The following is a 23,536-nucleotide window of genomic DNA, read 5'->3' as shown; positions in this document are numbered from 1 at the left end:
GGAAAAGTCCTTTATGTACAAAAGTTTTATGGCAGCTCTTTTTTGTGATGGCAAAACCAGGACAAAACAAAATCCTGGAAACCAAAGGGATTTTTATCAATTGAGGAATGGCTGGATAAGTTGTGACATATGAATGTGATAGAATACTATTATGCTGTAAGAAATGAACAGATGACTTTTTTTAAAAATATGGAAAATTTGTATGAAATGACAGACTGAAATGAGCAGAAACAAAAAACAATTTATTCTGTACCATTGATTTTATAAAAATGAACAATTTCGACAATTTTTATAATGAATAATGAAATAAAAAGAACTTGGAGAATAATTTATATAATAACAACACTGCAAAAACAACTTTGAAAGTTGTAATAACTATAATCAATTATTCGTGAATCTAAAGGTCCAATGATGAAACATCCATTACAGAGAGATTATGACTTATAGGCTGTAGATGAGATATATAAAATATGTATGCAGTCATTGAGGGAATGTGTTTTGCATGACCATGCATATTTCTTTTTTTTTTTCCTTTTTGGAAGGCAATTGGGGTTAAGTGACTTGCCCAAGGTCACACGGCTAGTTTTTTTGTGTGTGTTAAGTGTCTGAAGCCAGATTTGAACTCAGGAGCTCTTGACTCCAGGGCCGATGCTCTATTCACTGTGCCACCTAGCTGCCCCAACTATGCACATTTCTTATAAGAAATTTATTTTTATTTTTTCCCCCATAGGACGGGAAGCAACAGGAAGAGTAAATAGATTTCTGTTAATTTTTCCTTTTTTTTTAATAGAGAGGTGGGTAGGTGCTACAGATGTAAATCAGGTGTACTTTCAGGTAAGGTCACTATATCCTCAATTTTACTTCACTGTTTTACTTTGTTCCAAAAAACCTCTAACAAAATGGGAGTAATCTATAAATGTTTCCAATATAAAAACAAAATATATCAATAAAACTTTTAAAAATGGAAGTGCTATGATAATAATTTTAACCATTTTAGAAGGGCGAAAAAATTTTTTTTTGTTTTGTCATTTAAAGAGTTTACAACATTCATATGTATGTTAAATTCAGGATGTGGACTATGAGAAACAGCACTTCCTGAGATGCTACTCGATGTGAACAGAAATAATAAAAATAATAAGAATAGAGAAAGGTCACTGAAAATTACAATGAAAATATTACTCATGGGCTGACATGAGAAATAATTTAATTTGTGTAATAAAAAAATTCATATTTAAAAGTTTTACCTTTATATAGAGCCAAGAGTGGAATCAAAAGGCCTGCCCTGGGTGCCATCCACATGAACTCAACCAAAAAATATGTTGACAAAGAAGTATCAAACAGATGATTAAGAAATGCAGATTTGTTTTGTGGGAGTGGATGAATTTATGATGGTCATTCAGTATCAAGTCATTGCCCCCAGATATTATAGGAAGGTTATCCTTAAGGGGTTTGGAGTTCGTGATCCATGTAGATTAATGCAAGCAAACTTTGGAACATGTACAACACAGCGTTATAAGAGAAATTATTTTTATACTATCATATTAATAACCAATTATTAAATTTGGATCCAAGCTTTTTTCTCTTATTTCCTCATTAAGGCCCAGATCTTGTTGAAATCTCTCTCAAAAGGACATGAATGATTGATTGGATTACTCTTAGCCTTCAAGGAACATACTCTTCAATCTTGGGGAAGGCCCCACCAAACTAGAAGAACTAAGTTCTGTTTAGAGTATAAACAGAATCCAGTCTGGGAGAGTCCTTGCCCTAGGAAGAGGAGCCTCTGTCCTTGTAACCCTCCATTAGAGTTTAGGGTGACCCAGCTCATGAAAGGAGAAAACCAACCAACCAGGGGTGGAAATGGATTTCCCTGTCCAGATTACTGGAGGTGACTGAGTCTCACAATCAAACCACAGGAGAAGATAAAGGCTTCTAGTCCACCTCTTCATTAAATGTCAACCAATCAAGGTAGATTTTCACTTATCAAGGGAATTTTCTTTCAGAAAGATTATTTAAGGCTTTCAGAGTCTCCACTGGCTATCTTTAATTACCAAGAAAAACCAATGACCAATTTATTGATTGCCAGGTAACCTAGTTAATAAATTGATTATTAATTACCCCAAAATTCTGTCTCTCAGGGTTTTCATTCCATTTTAGCTTAGGCAAATGTTATCTCCCCTTAGTATAATGGCTAGCTGTACCTATGAATCCTTCAATGCGCTATCTATAGGTTAACTCTTTAGCCAATTATACACATACTGAGTCTCCATTAGCCTTGGTTCCCAATATTCATCTTGTCAAATATGACACTGATGTGTGGCAGACTAGGAACTTCTCAGTCAGCTCTTGACCACTAGCTGACTTAGTGATGTTTTAGGCCTAAAACCACACCTCCAGGTAGCACCCCCCTTGGGTTATTTCCCAGTGAATTATGGGCAATATGCCTGCACAGTTGATATTAAAGGTGCATGTTCCTTTAAGCACTGACTATTCCTTAACTCCCCCCTAATCCCACCCTTACTCACCTAGTTAGCATAATTGACATCTGATTTACTGTCTTGACTCCTTAAAACTATACCTGTGACTTCTTTAAGTTTGCAGGTTCCCTAAGAACCCTTGCCCACTGTAAAGCATAACAATAAACTTTTACAATATTGACTTCAAAGTTTGCTTGAGCCTAGTGAATTCCTTACAGACTCAGGGACTCTGATCATCGATTAGAGCCCCCCATGTAACCTATTGCCATCTCCCCATCACTTAGAGTTGCATGCTGCAAAATTTTAACCCATCTTGTATACCTAGCTACGCATGACCTAGTGGGAAGAATTATATAGCAAAAAGGTCATTCTCTTTCAGGGGCTAACAGGTGGCAAATCCCCAAACCACAAGTACAAACGTCAAAATATACTAAAAAATTGAACCAATAAACCAAAGCCAAACTGGTGCCTACAATCTCCCAGATAAAACACATATATAAAAACTGAAGAACAACATTATAAATAGATGCTGTCATGCCAAATATTTATGATCTTCAAGCTATATGAAACAAAAAAGATTTTAAAATGCAGAAAGCTGCTTTCAAACAAATGAGAGAAGCTTTTAAAATCATGCAACAGGATAAAGTAGGTATTATCCTTGCTCTCTGTTTGCTTTTAGAGTTGTACCAGAGATGATTTTAATGAGCCTGAAGAAAATGAGCTTACATCTTAATGCTTTTATTCAACTACAAAAAGCAGGTCTTTTAGCCACCTTTGCAAAAGTCTACAGGAGATGAAAAATAAAATAAAAGTAGGAGAATGATTTGTCTTAGGATCATTTCTACTGAACCACATCAAAAAGTAAGAAAAATGAGACAATAATAATAATCCAAATTTCTATAAAGTTTTGAGTCATATAGCCTAATATTAGAATTAGAAGGGAGATTATCTTAGCTAAAGTTCATTTCAAAGGTGAGTGTAGTTTGGAGCCTGAATGAGTTGACTCATAATTTTTCCAACAGAATTTGTCTCTCTTGTCAGCTTTGTTAAATGTATCTTTGCTTGTAGTCTCACCCAGGACCCAAAGTCCAGAGTTATCTTTCACTTTTCCCTCTCCTCTTTATTGCATGCATCTCATCAGGTGCCAAATCCTGTCAACTCTCTCTCTCTCTCTCTCTCTCTCTCTCTCTCTCTCTCTCTCTCTATTGTCTTTCCTACCTATCTCCTTTATTGCTAACCACATTGCCACAATCCTGGATCAAGCCTTCATCATCATTCACCTACGCTATTATAACTTCATCCCTGGGCTTCATGCCTCTAGTCAGTCCCTTCATCTTTCATGTAGCTTCAAAATTAATCTTCTTAATCTAGCCTTATTTTACACTATTTTCCTTCAAGAATCCCACATTCCAAACAAAATGAACTACTCACTCACTATTTCCTCATTCCAACCTGTGCTCACTAGACTTTGCATATTCATGCAGGTTTTACTCCATACCCAGACCAACCACACTCTTCCTACATCTCCACCTGCTGAAATATTCTTCTTTCAAGGACAAGCTTCTCCATGAAGTCTATCCTATTGAAAATGATTTCCCCTTCCATCTTATGCCCTCTGTCCTGCTTGTTCGTCTAGATGCCTTTTCACTCCACCGCTGGATTGTAAATAGAGGATAGAGATTATATAATTTTTCATTTTTGCATCCCCAAAAGTTAGCACAACATAGAAAGAATTTTGGATTTGACACCAGAGGATCTGAATTCAAATCTTGGCTCCATTACTTACTATGTGACTCCAGACAAGTCCCTTCACTTCCCTGGGGCTCAATGTCCTTCATCTTTAAGATGAGAGGGTAGAACTAGATGGCCAGATGATGCAAAAAAAGATTAAGAACCCCTGCCCTAAAGAAATTTCCATGGAGCTTCTTACTGGGCCACCACAAGGGCAGCACAGGAAGTTGGCCAGGCACCCTGCATAGGGGCCTCCCTTGGGCATGCCACTTCATACCTGATATCAGAATGAGCCTGGATCTTCTGTATCTTGATATCAGAGTCTGGTACATTCAGCAGCACTGCCAGCTGCCTCACAAGCATGTCCTTCTGCACCTCAGTCAGTTGTCCAACTTCAACCTGCAATATCAGCTCTACTAGGCCAGTCTTTTTAGGGTCTGGGAAAAGAGAAGGCATAGAATTTCCATTTGGAAAATATGTGGGTATATCTGGAACAATATGGATACCTTGGTTGTAGCAGACTCTTGGAATCTGTTATATGATTTCTACATTTTGGAGTGAAGACTCAAAGAAACAGGCTCTTCACCCTTTATTCTCCATTCATTCCTCTTATTCTTGCAATTTTGACCATTGAAAGCACTATTTGAGTCCTTTCTATTGTGGTTCTATAACACAACATAGTACATAAATCCACTTGAATCCATCCCCAAAGCCCATTAGATTTCTGCCTTATGGCCTCTGACCCAGCACATAGTACTTGGTTCTTTTCCAAAAGGCAGAGAAGCAGTGATTTGACTCCCGAAGCAACTCTGCCTAATGACTGGGAGTTATGAGAACATGCTATTCTACTTATGAAGGTCGTCCAACCTGGCCTTTAATTCTTTAAAAGAAATGAAACATAAGAATTAAAAGTGTACTGTATCATTTTAACTAACACTTACACAGCTACATCCATTTGTAATCAGTTTTTTTTATTTCACTGTGGTCTCCCATTGCTTCTGAGGGGTAATTTAAAAAAGAAAGAGAAACTACTCTCTTTCTATCAGGGAGTGGTATTTTTGAGTAGGGCTGCTAAAATGCTGTAGAACTCAGACTATTTTTCCTTAACAGCTCTGTTAAAAAGGAGAACCCTCCTCTATTGATGAGATCAAAGGTTATGAACAAGCAGTTTTAAAAGGAAGAAATCCAAGCTATCAACAGTCATATTAAAAAATACTCCAAATCAGTAATAGAGAAATGTACATTGAAGTAACTCTTGAGATCTACCTCACACCCATTTGATCCAAAAAAAATTAGCAACATTGTAGTAGCTGGAGGAAAACAAGCATTGATGGTGGAAATCTAAATTGGTATAGCCTTTCTAGAAAGCAATTTGGAATTATGGGCCCAAAGTCACTAAACTGTGCATACTCTTTCACCTGACAACATGACTACCAGGCCTACACCCCAAAGAGATCAGACAAAGAAGAAAAGGGTATACATATTGCTTCATATATAACACACAGGAGGCACTGGAGTTTTCAGACTCTAACCTCTAACAAGGTTCACTCTTTTTTTTTTTTTCTTTGCTTTTTAGAAGTCAATTGGGGTTGTGACTTGCCCAAAGTCACACGGCTAGTAAGTGTGTCAAGTGTCTGAGGCCAGATTTGAACTCAGGTCCTCCTGACTCCAGGGCCGGTGCTCTATTCACTGTGCCACCTAGCTGCCCCACAAGGTTCACTCTTGATCTGGTCAGACAGGCAGACACTTTTGGAAGGGTTAATAAGCAGCTTTATTTTAGTCTACTCTTTTCAAAGGGTTGCCAATAATGGGAGTACAGCTCCTACAGCATTCCTTGAACTCCCTTCTCACTGGCCCTGGCAAGAAGTCAACAGGGAGAGGGGGAGAAGAACTACCCCTACATCTCGAGGGGGTCAATCAAGACAGGCACAGCTTGTGCACTCCCCTAAATCTCCTCAAGACTCAATATGGACCAGCTGAGGCAGGTACATGCATTCCTCTATACATTAACTAGTTTTCCTTACTTTGATTCCCCACTCACTGACCAGTGCCCACTTGCTTTATAAAACAACAGACAAAGAAGGCACTTTACCAACATTAAGCTCACAGGTTAACTTTAGCAATATTGTCATTCTGCACAAGTATAATAAATATTACATTATGTCACCCCTTAATCTTCTCACAGCACAGCCTCAGTAGGAATGTCTGTCACTATGATTCTAGGAATTACTATCTAGGATCCTTAAGACTATTCTAGGAGTTGTTATTGAACACCTGGAAGCTAGATATTCCCATGGCCATGGATCCTGAGCAATGGAACTCTAAAAAGGATAACAAAATTCTCCTTAAATACACATATGAACAAAAACAGGGGGAAAAATATAAACTAGAGGGATGTCCATCAATTAGAGAATGGTTAAATAAATTATGTTATATGAGCATAATGGTACACTGTTGTGTCCATAAGAAATGATGAAAGAAAAGGTTTCAAAGAAACCTGGGAAGTCTCATATGAACTGATGCAGAGTGAAATAAGCAGAAGTAGAAGAACAATTTATATAACAACAACAGACATACAATTTTGAAAGACTTAGGAACTATGATCAACACGGTGACCAACCACAATTCCAGAGGATTGGAGATGAAACATAATGGTCATTTCTAGATAGAGAAGTGATGGACTCAGAGTGTAGAATAAAGTGTGTGTGTGAGTATGAGTGTAAGAGAGATTGTGTGAGTAGGTGCATGTGTGTGTGTCAGAGAGAGAGAGGGAGAGAGAGAAGGCTAACACTGGAATATGTTTTTCTTGACTATACATATTTGTAATAGGTTTTTTTTTTCTTGTTTTCTCAATAGATGGGGGAGATGGAAGAGATAGAATTTAGAAGTAAAAATAAAGTTCAACTAAAAAAACAAACAAATTCTGATGTATCCATGATGAAAAATGTTGCCCATCTCCTGAGGAAGAAATTATGATCTCAAGGTGAAGAATGAGAACTACATTTTTACATGGTTAATGTGGGAATTTTCTTTTTGGCTTGACTATGCATATTTCTTACAAAGGTTTTATTTCTCTTTTTTCTACTTTTTTCCCAATGAGGTAAGGAGAAAAAATAAACTAAAATGAAAAAGAGAACCTACTCTTTCATAACAAATAATTTCCCAATTAGAAATTGCTAAGAGAGGCAGCACTGACCCTAGGATAGACAGCCAGGCTTCAGAGTCAGGAAGACCTGGGTTCATGCCCTGCCAATGACAGACATACTCCCTTAGGCAAGACTTAACCTCTCAATGCCCCAGGCAACTTTCTAAAAATATACAGAACAGTTGTAGGTTTCCATTGGTGGTAGGAGTTCCCTCACAGATAAAATCACAAATCAGACCAAAACATCAATGACAAAATTGGCTGCTATACTGGGAAGAAACCCAAAGTCGGACCACATAAATTAAAAATTAGCATAATGCACCCCAAAGAAACAACTTCAGGATGGTGGTCATACCAGGCCGTACTTCCACTGTAGCTGTGTCAATGTCAGAGACTCCTTGGAGGTCTGTGACTTTCAAATGGAAAGTATAGACTCCTTCCACCAGATTGATGAGCTGCAGAGATGCGCTGTGGTCAGAGCCATGGATTATATCCTAGAAAACACATGCAATTCAGTGTATTATTTATTAATAATAACTCTTGACTAATTAGGATCTCTTTATCAAGGCTTTGGTTCCTCATCTTTTCCTATATCATGGTCATATTTTTTTTTTTAAAGCAATCGGGGTTAAGTAACTTGCTCAAGGTTACATGGCCAGTTATTTCTGGGTGTGGTGCTGAGTATCTGAGCCCGGATTTGATCCAGGTCATCCCGACACTGGAGCCGGTGCTCTTAATCGCTGTGCTACCTGGCTGCCCCTCATGGTCATATTTAAAGGGGTACTCCTTTTAAAGAGTTATATGGATCCTAATTTCCAACATGATACTAGAGACCTCTTCTGGAATCAAGTGTGCAGATACTCTTTTCTGTTGGCCACAAAAGTCTTGAGAAGTCAGGGTAGAAGAAAGTGGTGCTCCAGCAGGCACGCAGACACAATAACCATAGCATGTTACATTTGGATAGTATTTTCCTTATGAATGCTTTTGTTCAAAATTCCGCATGGGGAAAGAACTACTTTCCTAAAGGTCACACAGTTGGAAAGAGTTGAAGCCAAGGCTTGTGTCCAGGTCTTTTGACTGCAAGCTCAGTGCTCAGTTAGAGAGCTTTTGCTATATCTCAAAATAGAAAGTACCCACTTGTAAGAAGAGCAGTCACATCACATTTCAGAAGCAAACAAATAGGTATCCCATGGAAAGTTCCATTTTGCTTCTATTTAAAAAACTAACATCCTATCAATCATGAGTTCAGCAAGCCTTTCAAAGGTTTAAAGAACTAAACAAATGTACAGCGTCCTTTACTATTATAATCCTCCTTTAAGTAAAATTCAGAGGACTGTAATGGTAATGGGAATTTGAAAATCTTCCCTGCCCCCTAATAGGTGGAATGTAATCACATGGAGCCTATGGTGGGAGGAGCTTGCTTAAAGGTAGAGCAGAGATGACAGGAAGCTGGGGGTCAGAGCAGTTAGAATTGGAAGGAGGAAAGGATGCACACAAGGAGACAGGTACATGAGTATTTGTCCTCTGCTGTGATAGCCAAGCTTGTGAGTGTTTATTTGTGGGAAGGCTAAAGGATGGTGTGACTCTCTGCTGTGCTATAGTGTATTAATTTCTTTATTGCTATGATGGATTCAGTTCCTGATGTTGGGATTTAGCTCTCTGGTGTCTGAATAAATGTTTTGCTTCTGTCTTCTATATTGAGAGTCTGTTGTATTTTGTGATTGAGAATTATGCCGGCATATTCACAGTTGCCATCAAAGCTGTGAATATTGTGTTGATGCTGCAAGGACTTAACTATGTATGTCTCAAACTCCCAGTTGGAACAAAAATCATGATCTAATTAAATCTAAATTCCCAGAAGTGGTATCTCTTCAGATTCAACTGGGAGGCAGAAGATCTATGTTCTAATTTTGACTTGGTCATTGACTGAGAGACTTCAGACAAATAGCTCCCTTCTCTTTGCCTCACATTTCCCCATTTGGGGAAATAGAATGATAATTCCTTTTTTGCTTGACTTTTCAGGTATGATTTGATGACAGAGACCATTCACACACACACACACACATCTGGATGTTCAATAAACATTTATTAAGTACCTACTATGTTTCATGGAGTGTGCTAAGCACTAGGAATACAATAAGAGGCAAAACACAGTCCTTGCCTTGAAAGAACTCACAATCTAATGGATGTTGGATTAGAAGAATTGAGGAAAATGATGTCAATTTTCTATCCTCTGCCTTGGCTGCAAAGATAGCATCCTGAAGTTCCTATACCATCCAAAGTCTTACCAGGGAAGGAAGAGAGGCAGGATTTCAATGTTTTTAAATTAGGAGCTGTGAGAACAATATTCCTCTCCTCTAAAATCTGCTAACACAGGGTATATTTGCTGGTAGATCCTATAATGCTAAAATGGCTTCAGGTATGGCTCCAATGCTCAGTTGCATCAGTCAGCTGTAGGCCAGCTTGGCAGAGATTCATCCACCTGGAATCATAACTAGGAATTTTTGTATCTGAAGCAAGAAGCAGAAAAGTTGCTCTTAGTGGCAACAGTGGGCAAAAAGAGATCCTGAGTCCTTGCATGAGGTTGGGAGTGGAACTCGCTCCTTTGGATCATCCAGTAGCTTATAATCCAAGCAATAAACATTTATTAAGTGTCTAGGATGTATAAGGTTTTCTGCTAGGCCCTAGAAAAACAGTCCTTGCCCTCAAAGAACTTACAACTTGTAAGTCATCCTTGACTGTTCCTCACTTCATATATCTGATGAACTGCCAGCCTCAAAGATTCTGTTTCCATAACATCTCCCATGTCTATTCCCTCCTTTCCACAATGATGCCACTACTCTCATTCAGGTCTTCCTCACCTTTCACTGGTACTAGTGAAGTAAACCGTTAATTGGAGTCTCAGCATCCAGTCTCTCATCTCTGGTCTCTGTCAAAAAAATTTCCCTAAAGTTCAAGTCTGACCATGTGGCTCACATGTTCAAGAATCTTCAGTGGTCATACCTGTTCCATGTTTACAACATGTAAACAGATGTTGTTGTTTAGTTATTTTTCAGTCATGTCCAACTCTTCATGATCCCATTTGGGGTTTTCTTGGTCAAGATACCAAAGTGATTTGCCATTTCCTTTTCCAACTCATTTTACAGATAAGGAAACTGAGGCAAACAGGGTTAAATGACTTGCCTAGGGTCACACAGCTGTTTGAGGTTGTATTTGAACTCATGAAGATGAGTCTTCCTGATTCCAAGCTATCTATCAAGCTATCTATCTATCTATCTATCTATCTATCTATCTATCTTATGTGTATACATATGCATATATATTCCTATTTGATCCTCACAATGATCCTATGAGGTAGATGCTATTTTATTATTATTATCATATGAGGAAGTTGAAGCTGAAGCTAAGAGAGTTTAAGTGTCTTTCCCAGGACCATACAACTGGTAAGTGGCTGAAGGAAGATTCAAAGTCAGGTGTTTACGTGCTGATTTGATCAAGGCCTAATATATTAGAGCCTAAGCAGACTCACCCTGCCCTCTAGCATGTATGGTATGCCCCTATTGTCTGTAACAATCCCAGTATCTATTGATTAGAGAAATGCAAATCAAAATAACTCTGAGGTACCACATCTCACCTGTCAGATTGGCTAACATGACAAAACAGGAAAATGATAAATGCTGGAGAAGATGTGAGAAAATTGGAACACTAATACATTGTTGGTGGAGTTGTGAGCTGATCCAACCATTCTGGAGGGCAATTTGGAACTATGTCCAAAGGACTATAAAAATGCATATCCTTTGACCCAGCAATACCGCTTCTAGGAATGTATCCCAAAGAGATCATAGAAGTGGGAAAAGGATCCATATGTACAAAAATATTTATAGCAGCTCTTTGTGTGGTGGCAGAGAATTGGAAATCAAGGGGATGCCCATCAAGTGGGGAATGGCTAAACAAGTTGTGGTACATGAATGTAATGGAACACTATTGTGCTTATAAGAAATGAGGAACAGACAGACTTCATAATAACCTGGAAAGACTTATATGAACTGATGCTTAGTGAGGGGAGAAGAACCAGGAAAACATTGTACACAATTACAGACATGTTGTATCTGTGATGACTAAATTTGATAGACTGGGCTCTTCTCAGCAATGCGAGGTTCTTAGACAACTCCAAAAGTTTTTCATGATGGAAAAGGATATTCCTATTTGATCCTCACAACCATCCTATGAGGTAGATGCTATTATTATTATTATATGAGGAAGTTGAAGCTGAAGCTAAGAGAGTTTAAGTGACTTTCCCAGGACCATACAACTGGTAAGTAGCTGAAGGAAGATTCAAAGTCAGGTGTTTACCTGCTGATTTGATCAAGGCCTCAGATCCACATCCAAAGAAAGAATTTCAGAGTCTGAATGTAGATTGAAGCAAACTATTTACTCTCTTTTTGGGGGGTTTGTTTCTTCTTTCTCATGGTTCATTTCATTGTTCATACCTCTTCTTTACAACCTGACTACTGTGAAAATACGGTTAATGTGAAGGTACATGTAGAACCTATATCGGATTACATGCTGTCTTGGAGGACAGGGGGGAGGAGAGGAAGGGGGAGGAAAGTTGGAACTCAAAAACTTGTGGAACCGAATGTTGTAAACTAAAAATAAATAAATTTAAAAGGAAAAAAACATACCAATCTGAGTATCTATCTCTCACTCCAAGACACCTGGAAACAAAAGAGAAGGACCTAGGACCTCTAGGCAAGAAGATTAAGGCCAAGGCATCTGGAGTATTAAAGATTCATGGGTCTGCTAGTCCTAAACTCCCATGATGGGAAGGAGAGATGCCAGTACTCAGAATGACAGAACTTGCTCAAGGCTATTGCTTTGAAATTGGGCAACTCCAGGCGTGGCTAGGTAGTGCAGTGAATAGAACACCTGCCCTGAAGTCAGGAGGACCTGAGTTCAAATCCAACCTCAGACACTTAACACTTACCAGCTGTGTGACATTGGGCAAGTCACTTAACCCCAATTGCCCCAGTCTTCCACCCTTCAAAAAGAAAAAAAATTGAGCAACTCCAACTTTTCCCTACTTTACCATGCCCAGATACCCAGTGTTGGAGTCAGGGTATAGCTAGCTAAAGGAAGAAGAAAAGTCTGGCCCTGACTTTTCCAGACCCTAGTAGAGGAGCAGAGTCTAGTGTTTTTTCCCTTTTCCCTTCACCTTCTTGAGCATGACTCCCATCTGCTCCTTCTGTGCCCATGGGGTCAATGTGGCACCATCTAACATTATGCTGCACCTAGGTAAAAGTCCTATGTACTGGTTATAGTTCTCTGTTATCACCAAACTACTAGCCACCAAGTAATGACTTTTTCTTTGTCATTGGCAACTCATGAAACTATCTACTAAGGCATGGAGGGGTTTATATCCGTGGGCGGAATACTCACAATGATGAAATTCCATATCTTTTGAAGAACTGGGGTAATAATAACTCACATATAGCACTTAGTTTTAAAAGCACTCATAACAACTCTGTGAAATAGATAGCATAATATTATATCTTCATTCTACAAATGAGGAATTTTAGGCTCCCAAAGATTAAATGTCTACCCAAAGTCATATGACTGGTAAACGTCAGCTCCAGTGTTCAAATTCAGGCCTTCTGATTACAATTGCAATGTTATTTCTATTATACTACATTACATCTCTCTTTAATCTAACAATCCTTCCACCTGCATTTGCCGAGCTGCACATGCTCAATAAGCCTGGCTGCCCTAATGAAGGCAAATTCACAAAGGCTCTGCCATGCCAAGCATGACATTATCAAATGATGAGTCAAGTACTTACTCCAGCTGCTGGACTTTGACCATCCCGGATCCACAGATAAGACACGATTCCTTGGTCATCAGTAGACCTTGAACCATCCAGAGTAATGGAGTTATTGGGAAGTACAAGAACATGTCTGCCACTAGCCCGGGCTCTAGGAGGACTGTTGTTTTCTAAGCCACATGAAATAAAAAGGAAGCAAAAACACTTTCATTCAAAACACTGGTGATAGAAACGATGAACATAGAGCATATTAAAAATCCATGGTTAGCGGGGCAGCTAGGTGGTGCAGTGACTAAAGCACCAGCCCTGGAGGCAGGAGGACCTGAGTTCAAATTTGGCCTCAGACACTTGACACACTTACTAGCTGTGTGATCTTGGGCAAGTCACTTAACCCCAATTGCCTTGCCTTCCCCCCTCAAAAAAAAGATTAAAAAAAAATCCATGGTTAGTTTATTTTGCAGTTCCATTGATATAAGATATACAAGAATCCCCTCTATGATATATCAAGTCATCACCCAGCCTCCACAGAAGACCTTCAGAGACAAGGAACCCATTACCTCCTTAGGCAGCTGATTCCACTTTTGGACAGCTCTCATTATTTGGAAACTATTCCTTCCTAAATTAGCTAAATACTAGCTAATCATAACAATAGTAATAATAGCAATGGCTGTGCTGGGCACTTTGCAAACATTATCTCATTTAAACCTCACAACAACCCTGAGAGGTAGGTGCTCTTATCATCCATGTTTTACAGTTGAGGAAACTGAGGCTAACAGGTTAAATCACTTGCTCAGGGCCACATAGGTAATAGGTGTCTAAAGCTGTATTTAAACTCAGGTCTTCCTGACTCCAGGCCCAGTGCTCTAGTTGGCTACCTAAATCTGTCTCTCTGTAACTCCTACCCATTGACTTGGCTTCGGCTGGGCTGTCTGAAGACATCGATTGCATGTTGTTACATTCCCATTCAGTTTTCTCTTCTCTGAACTATCTCCAGCTCCAATAGCCATTCTTGACATGACCTGGTCTCTCACTTTCTTGGTTGCCCTCATGTGAACATGTGCTGGCCTCTCTTTGTCCCTCCTGAAACATGGTGCCCAGAATGAGATACAATCCTCCACGTGAGCTCTGATGAACACTTCCCTTGCATGTCTTTGTATCCTCATTGCTTAGCACAGTGCCTGACATATAGTAGGTGCTTAATAAATGCTGACTTACTGTCAGTAAGCCCCCGTGAAAATGGGAACTCAGACTCCAAAATGTGTGTTAGGTGAGGGTGAGGTGAAAACTGGTGAAAGGAGACAGAACAAATGTTAAGAATAGGGGTGTGGCAAATCCTCCTGAGCCCTAGAAGGCTGGATGTAGAAATACTGAGGAAAAGGAGAATAGAACTCAAGGCTAATTTTCCTCCTCAGGATGAACTTGACTTTGACCTGTACCAGAGAAGATTTCCTGCATATGTCCTTCCTTTTAAAAAAAAAATCATGTACCTGTGTGACTTTGGGCAAAGCACTGGGCTTCCCTGGGCCTCAGTTCTCTCATCTGTAAAATTATAGACAGGATAAGCTCTGAGGTTCCTTCCAGCTCTAGATGAATGGTCCTGTCTTGTTATTCCACTAATGTCCTATGACGAGCAAGCAAACACCAAATTCCCTGTGAATTTGAGGCCTGGAACTTAGTTTTGTTGTTGTTATTGTTGTTTTCAAATTCCCTTGGAAGCATAAGAAGCAGATGGAGCCTCATTCTGCCTCTCCCATCTCCCACGCCTGCAATGATCAAATGCATCAGTACTTTCAAGGCCAAAGGTAAAGAAGCACCTCGGCTTACCCTCCCTGACAGCCACGGAGAGGGTAGCCATGCTACTCAAGCCCTGGCGGTCCTTCACTGTCAGTCGGAAATGGTAGGTGCCAGCCTGTAGTCCGGTGACTGTGGCTACAGCTTTGTCAGTGTTTTCCATCTCCACAGCACTTGGACCACTGGAAGCAAACAGCAAGGGATGGGGGCGGAAATTACCACATGGGTTTTTGATTCTGCCAGGCATTGTTATCTACATCCTTTTAAACAATCCTGTTTTTCATTGGGAATCTGCATGGGCTACAGAACTCATGATGGGCTTAGACTGAAAAAAATATAGTGATTCAGGGGCAACTAGGTGGTGCAGGGAATAGAGCACCAGCCCTGGAGTCAGGAGGACCTGAGTTCAAATCCAGCCTCAGACATTTAACACAAAAACTAGCGGTGTGACCTTGGGTAAGTCACTTAACCGCAATTGCCCTCCAAGTTAAAAAAAAGGCAAAAAATATATATAGTGACTTGAGTTCTACATTGCAAAATTCATCAGCCAGAAGGACCTTTTATCAGGCTCTGTTAGATTCCTGGGAATAATGGTCTGCCCTTGTAGATCATAGCATAACAAGACTTGCATACTATTCTCAACTTCTTTTCTAAACAAAAATAAGAAAATTAATGAGAATAAAATAAGGTGTGGAGTCAGACATCCTGGCTACTAGTCTTGGCTTTGCCACTCACTAGTTCTGTGATATTGAGCAATTCACTTTAGGATAATTTGAGCCTTAGTTTCCTCATCCATAAAGGAGGGCATTGAATTAAATGATCTCAAAGTTTCCCTTTCCACTCTCAAGTTCTATAATTCTCTCTTTTCGGGTTGAGGTTAGAATGGTATGTACTATTGTCTCCTATATTCTCAGTTATCCAATTAATCAATACAATGTGTTGTACTAAAGGCCAAGAAGGACATCAATTTACCCTCTCTACCAGCAGCTTCTGGGGAGAGTGGATAAGTGCTTTGACCTGAGTTCAAATCTTGCCTCAGATACTCACTAGCTATGTGACCCAGGACAAGTCCCTTAACCTCTGTTTGTTTAAACCACTGGAGAAGAAATGGCAAACCACTCCAAGAGCTTTGTTTTTATCTCAGTTGGCTAGAGAATTGAACACAACACACAGATCTACACATGCAATTTGATCTAGAAATACATTAAACTCAACAGGGTTATGTGCAGGGACCAGGAAAGGTAAGAGAAATATAAAAGGGAGAGTAGATTTGGGGAAAGTTGTTGTTCAATCATGTCAGACTCTTTGTGACTCCATATGAGGTTTTCTTGGCAAAGATACTGGAGTGATTTGCCATTTCCTTCTCCAATGGTATGCTATGATCCATGGCATCACAAAGAGTTAGACAGTACTAAACAACAACCAGCAACTGATCCTATAACTCACCTACAGAGTGGCTGGAAGAAAACCTGTATAAGATAGAGATTGTGGTTTTGTCCTTCATTCTCAAAGAGGACCATGACATCGGGAAGATGATGCCAAGACTTGCCAATCAACTGGATTTAAGTGAAGGAGGCTGTGCAGTCACCAGCCTCACTTTCTCCTCTGGAGTCATCTGGGTCCAGTGGCCAGGTATAGATCAGGACAACTGAAGATGGCCCAGGATGTAGTGAGGGACCTTGGCCTTTTTAAGCTAAGGTCTTTCAGAGTTCTCACTTTGACTGAGGCAACATCTATTCAATGATTGGGGCTGTTTAAGAAGTAAGCCAAGGGAAAGACCTTAGCGTAGAAAAAGACCAAGGTCTCCCAATGCATCCTGGGCCATCTCAAGATGTCCTTTCTATAAGATAAAGATAAGGAACTCCCCAATGAAGAATCCCCTTCTCCTAATGCTAGTCTTGGAACCAAGAGATACGGGGTTCAAATCCTGACTCTGACAAGTATTAAGTTGGGAGACTGTGAGCAAGTCACTGAATCTTACTGGGTCACAGCCTCCTCCTGTGTAAAATGGGGATAGCATTCTTTCTCCTTTCTTAGGTTTGAACAAAGAATCACATTGTAAATTTTTCAGATTCTTATATGAAGGTGAGTTGCTGCTATTGTGAAGGGAAAGGAACTGGACCCATGATTTGTACTAGCATAGAGAATTCCCTGGTAAGGAAACTCTCTCTCCTAATGCAGGTTAGCACACATTCTCTGCAAATTATAGATGTACTGAATTGCCTGGAGCCTTGAGAAGTTTAGTCACACAGTCGGTATGGGTCAGAGGTGAGACTTTGACCCAGGTTTCCTGAATTTGAATCTGAAAGCTCAGTGATCACCATACCATGCTGTTCCTTGTGTCTGGAATCATAAGTGAATTACATGCACTCCAATGGCATGCTACAATAAGGCACAATGCATTTCATTTTGCCCAATATCTTTGGGCCCCTCTGCTCCTTGCTTAACTCCTTAACTTGATCCTTAACTTGCCAGACTGATATCTTCCTTCCCTTTCTCTTAATTCTGATTAGATTATGCCTTGGCAAGGCTTACCTCTTACTTATTCCTCTCTATTAGAATCTCTAATTTTTTTTCTTTTTTGGAGAGGCAAGTGACTTGCCCAGGGTCACGCAGTAGTAAGTGTCTGAGGTCAGCTTTGAACTCAGATCTTCCTGACTCCAGGCCCACTTAGCTACCCTTTGTCCTTCTAATTTTCACCCACATTCTGTAACTCTACCAGTACCTCCTCTTCCCCTTAATTTTTCAACCCTGGCTGAATTAAGAAGTGGAATGTGTTGTTGCACAGTGAAACTATAACTAGGCTGAGGCAGTTAGGACTTTGCCTTGAGATGATGAAGTTTAGAGGAACAATAGCACCGCCCTAGGGTAGACATTGTGAGTTTTCCCAGGACTTGCTTCCTCCCTCCAGGTGGTTATACCCCAGGTGACCTACTCTGCCCCTTCGTTCTTTCCCTCTCACTTTTTCCTGTAGATACAAAATGTCTTGCTTATGGCCCTGAGGCTTTTTAGTGCATTTAAAATGTGTTACCTGATATTTTCCCAGTGATAGAAAATGATGCCTTGGTCATCAGTGCTTCTGCTTCCATCGAGGATCATACTTTCCACAGGGAATATCAGCTCTTTGTCTGGGCCAGCCACAGCTACAGGGGGACTGTTGTTTTCTACAATAACAAAACCAGAAAGTGAAAATGAGCACTTTTAAAATTATATTACCAATGCTCAGATTCCTTTTAAAATGTTTGTTCTGAATTAATTTACACATACCCAAATCACAGTAAATTGGCATGCCGGTTTTAAAGAGATTACAATAGTCAGGTTAATAAAACCCTCAGAAGGAATCCTGTGAATTCTAGGAACTTTTATTCATTCACTTAAAAATCATTTAAAATTTAAATGTTTATTTAATTTAAATTAAAATTTAAATAATTAAAATTTTAAAATTTATTTAAAAATTAAAAATGGCTTTTGGCTTTACATTAGTGTAATTGCCTCTACCCTTGATTGAACTCTTCCTGGTGACAAAGGAAGCCAATTTAGCCAAATATGATTTCTGCACAATCATATCCAAGCTCTAAATAAAATGCCCAGCTATTGCCTGTAGGTCAAATATTTGCTATAGTTTTCCCATGACAGATGACATCTGCTACCATGTCTACCACAAGCATTTGTGACTAGATAGATGGCTACTATGCATATTACTGAAATGGCCCATAGTAGCAATTGAACATGTCATACAAAATAGTTTCACCAAGAAAGTACTCAAAGGTCTAACTGGTCACCAGGTGAACTATGAGTACTGGGCTGCAGTAGGATTGTGTCCTTTTCTGTCTCCTACAGGTCAGCAAATTTTAATTTTTCTGTGCCTTGGTTTCTTTGTAAAATGAAAATTCTCCTTTCCTTTGGATTCACCAAGAAAACAGGAGTGGAAGTAAGAGTTGTGGCATAGATTTCCTTTCTTCCTTTAGAAGAAAAAGCTACAGATTCCATTTAAGTAAACAGCAGTTGGGGCATTACAAATTAAGGTATTTAAGAAATGCAGAGATAGGGGGCAGCTAGGAGGTGCAGTGAAGAGATAGCCCTGGAGTCAGGAGGACATGAGTTCAAATCCAGCCTTAGATACTTAACACTTACTAGCTGTGTGACCTTGGGCAAGTCACTTAACCCCAATTGCCCTGCCTTCCCTCCTCCAAAAAAAAAAAAGAAATGCAGAGGTAGCTCATACAGAGCTACCAGGTGGCATGGTTGCTACGGTCTTAGACTTGGAGTCAGGTAAACCCTGCATTCAAATCCAATTTCAAACACTTAATAAATGTGTGACTGGGTAAGTCGCTTAACTTCTGTCTGCCTCAGTTTCCTCCTTTGTAATTTGGGGATATCATCTATTTCCTAGGATTATTATAAGGATAAAGTAAGATAATAATATTTGTATTTAGACTCAGAAAGACAGAAACCTAGCATCAAAGTCAGATACAATAATAGACTGAGACATAGAGATAGGTACTGTTAAGGGGTCCCTTGAACTTGTCTTTTTGAGTTGTCATATTTTCCAGAAACACTGGACTCAGAGTATGCAGGAGGCCCTGAATGTATCAAGGACAAAACCTCCACCCCAAGCTAATAATATCTTGTTTGCCTCCCAAACTGGACTCCCTATGTGTCCTTGGGAGTCAAGACAGGCACCAGACAATCTGCTTTATGCTTGTGCAGCTGGGTCCCTTGTAGATAAGCAGAGCATCATACTTCATGCTCTAGCAGTTCCCAAGGGAAAAGAATGTTGTTTTTGCCATTGGCCTTGCTCCTCCCCTTCATAAGGGGTTTTGTCCTTTCCCCACCTTTATTGCAACTTTTTCCCTCCCGTGCCATGCCCCTTTAGCTGGAAATTTGTTTCCTGGAAATTCTTTCTCCATTTGTTGTACTCTCATAAATATGCAAATTTATGTATAGATTGTGAATTCTTTTGGTTACATATACATGTTTGTTTCTCTTTAATAAACCTAGTTTTTACATGTTTCATGAAATTGTGATTGCCTATTGATAGCACATACAGAAATGAGGAAACTCTGAGGCAGAAGGACAAATGGAAACACAGAAACACGGACATCCAAAGGCTAAGATACTGATATAGAGAAAGATGGAAGACTAAGATAACATTTATAAAGTGCTTAAAGTACTATGTAAACACTAGCTGTTGTTATCATTGTGGAAGTCATATTTGACTTCTTTCCAAAAAGTAGCAAAGGCAAGAATAACAGAGCTTTATTTCCATAGGCATGTTAGTTTGATGTAGGCTGGATACTTTCTTGGGACTTCAGAAGGCAAGGCACAATTTCTTCCAGCATCAGACAATTCACTGAAAACTACCAAAGTAAAATTATACTACAGAATATTGTACAAAGGCTCAGCTGACCTTGGGGGTCAAGGATTAAAGAGGAAGTAGAATTCCACATATCAGTAGGGTGATGGTCCTCAAGAACCTATTTAATGGGCCACAGGACATCTAAGTGTCTGGTCACAGGATCCTAAAGACACCCTTTCTAAAAAGTGCCTATATCACTGAAGCAGAAGAGTAAGACATCTATATCCGTATCAAAGGATTCTATACTTTGAGCTAAAAGATACTTTAGAAGCCATGCAGTCTAACTGCCTCATTTTATATGTGAAATTTGAAATTGGAGTGACCTTGAGGATGACTACACTGTGATATTTCATCCCAGGGTTTGGAAATTAAAATTATACTGGGTCTCTGGACCTAAAAGCAAAAAATTCCTTTTAATTCAGGCGCCAATGTCTGCTGCCTCAATTCATTGCCAACTCAGGGATTTAGGACAAATTCCTCTCTGCTCAGAGTCAACAGGCCAAGAATTTCCATTCTCACCTACCAGGTTGGACAATCACAGTGACCTCAGAAGTGGATTGCTGTCTTGATGAATCTGTTATAATCAGCTGAAATGTATAATCTCCTTCCTGCATTGCAGACAAATGAAGGTACGGTGTCCTCATTCCCTGGACATTTGACAATTTGAAAAAGGAAGAAAAGACAAGTTTAGGATTATAGACAATATTCATAGGGGACCTAATGAGAAAATATGACATTATACAAAACTGAGAGACTTAATAAAGATATTTTGCTTAAGCAAGGAATATTTGTATGTCTTCAGGGAATTGGGGATGAAAAGACAAAGCAGCAGAAATTCTCAAAGGCAGCATTTTATTCATTTGAGCTAAAATAATTAAAATGGCCAACTTTACCTTTAATAGATGTTTATCTCTTCTGTTGGCAATAACAGCAATTACTTCCCCCATTTAAATGTCAGATTATTATGAAATATTTACATTAGCTGGATGTTTAACTCCCACTGTAATTTCTTTATTTCTCTTAATAATAGCTAACATTTATATAAAGTTTTAAGGGCTGCAAAGTACTTTTCATACATTACCTTTTTTAATTCTCACAGCAATATAAGGTAGGTGCTATTACTGTTGCCATTTTACAAATGAAGAAGTTGAGGCTGAAAGAAGTTAAGTAACCTGACTAGAGTCATACATCTAGTAACTCAGGTCATCCTGACTATCCACTATATCAACTAACTACCTCAAGTTTCCCCTGCAAATATTTCTTCCTTGAAAACAGAACCAGGACATTTATAGAATATAGACTTCTGGAGCTAATTATCTAGTACAATTCCCTCATTTTATAGATCAAGAAACTGAGGTCAAAAAGAGGTATGGTGACTTGTCCAGGGTCATACAGCTAGTTAATGGAATCCTGGCATTTGAAATTGAAACACAGATCTCCAAATCCAGCACTCTTTCCACCATAATATTTTGTCTATATTTAATTTCTGGGTTAATATCTCAGTCATATATATACTTCCATCTTTCTCTATATCTGTGTTTTAGTCCTTCAGTGCCTACATTTCTCAGTCTGCTTCTTCATGTCTTTCTATCTCAGTTTCCTTGTTTCTGTACATATATATCTCTGTGTATCAGTCTGTGATTGATTGTATTTCATCCTGACTCTAGGTCTCTGTCTCTGAATCTGTGTAACCTCCCTGAACCTCAGTTTCCTCTTCTGTAAAATTAGATGGTTCAACTGGATGATCTGGAACATTCTATGATCCAATAACATATCCTTCCTTGATGTTGACTTCGACACTTGGGTAGGCCCATGATCTCTCCAACAATACAGATCACTACCCATCTGTACCTTCTCTTTTTTTTTTTGCCTTCTTTTTGGATGGGGGAGGGCAATTGAGGTTAAGTGACTTGTTCAAGGTCACACGGCTAGGTGTGTGTGTGTGTGTGTGTGTGTGTGTGTGTGTGTGTGTGAAGTGTCCGAGGCCAGATTTAAACTCAGGTCCTCCTGACTCCAGCGCCGGTGCTTCCCCTGTACCTTCTCTTTCTGTATAGCTTTTGTCCATATCCTCCCATGATTCTTCCACAGAGGGTCCGCCCAATTTGCTACCATTATGAATGTACATGTGTATAAACTATCCATTCCTCAACGTTGCTACCTGATCAGCCCCCCTCTTCTAGTCATGCATCTCTTTGATGATATTTTTATCTACTCCTAAAGATTTTTCACTGGTAATGTACTGCAAACTGTTCAATCCTACCAATAGATCACCACTGACATTTAGATGGACAATCATTTTAACTCTTCTGAGACTGTTGCATTACATGATTTAACAGGCCCAGTTCATTATCTTTTTCTAATGTCTGTTCAAGAAAAATGCACTGACAGAACAGCTCTATGAGTTGTCCCTCCAACTACATATCATAGCTTGATCAACACGTATTTTTTCCCCCTTTTTTTTCTGGTCAGAAAATTAAGCCTAAATCTTTTAAGTAATTGTTAAGCTCATTTAGGAGTCTCTGCATTGTATCAGGACTTGATATGATCATCACAATGCCATCCACTAAGACTGGCATCTGGAGGACCTCCCTATCTCTAAGGAATCTCTCTTCTATTTGGACTCTGCAGTAATGGCAAACAACCTAGGCAGATGTACAACTCCTCATTTTAGGCCTCACTTGAGGTTAATAATTAATGGTTGTTAAACAAAGTTATACTTGGTGTGTTTGATTTTAACATTTGACATCTTGTTGGAATGGCATTTTGTTCTATAAAATTAAATGTTTTTTAATAGTAAAAAATCAATATACACAGTGCAATCTTATATTCTCTACAATTGTGTTCCTTCAGGGATGTTGGATCAGGGGAAGAGATTAAGAGTTAGAACAGACTTCAGATGTCATTTAGTCTAAAACCTTCATTTTACAAATGAGGAAACCGAGGCCAAAGAGGTTGAGTTGTAGAGATCATAGAGATAGAAACTGAGATTCGAATTTATGTCCTCTGCCTCCAAAGCAGTGCTCATTCTACAATGCTAGGATGTGGTTTGTTACAGAGTATGATTTTCACAATCATATTTGTTCCTTTTGTGTATCTTTATCAAAAATGTTCTCAACATATTAAAATATTCTCAGAAGATTTTGGAGAGATAGGAAAGTTGGCATATGGGTCATTACTGATATTCTCTAAGAGGCTTTTCCAATACTAATAACATCCAT

General features: G+C 39.2%; 1 protein-coding gene across 1 annotated transcript in view; it reads right to left on the bottom strand.

The window, feature by feature from the left end:
* KIAA0319 (KIAA0319 ortholog) overlaps positions 1-23,536 on the bottom strand; it is a 145,716-nt gene that overhangs the window by 28,033 nt on the left and 94,147 nt on the right. The window contains exons 11-16 of the mRNA XM_069095049.1: positions 20,842-20,965; positions 17,991-18,123; positions 14,993-15,141; positions 13,187-13,338; positions 7,706-7,844; positions 4,483-4,642 (exon numbers count right to left, since the gene is read on the bottom strand). Of these exons, the coding sequence (XP_068951150.1) occupies positions 4,483-4,642; positions 7,706-7,844; positions 13,187-13,338; positions 14,993-15,141; positions 17,991-18,123; positions 20,842-20,965 (857 nt within the window). The remainder of the gene's footprint in view (positions 1-4,482; positions 4,643-7,705; positions 7,845-13,186; positions 13,339-14,992; positions 15,142-17,990; positions 18,124-20,841; positions 20,966-23,536) is intronic.

The sequence above is a fragment of the Petaurus breviceps genome, unplaced genomic scaffold, assembly GCF_028583685.1.
Source record: "Petaurus breviceps papuanus isolate PSGF00001 unplaced genomic scaffold, PetGlider_PUasm1.0 224, whole genome shotgun sequence".
Classification (NCBI taxonomy): domain Eukaryota; kingdom Metazoa; phylum Chordata; class Mammalia; order Diprotodontia; family Petauridae; genus Petaurus; species Petaurus breviceps.
This window is presented reverse-complemented; position numbering and strand designations above follow the sequence as displayed.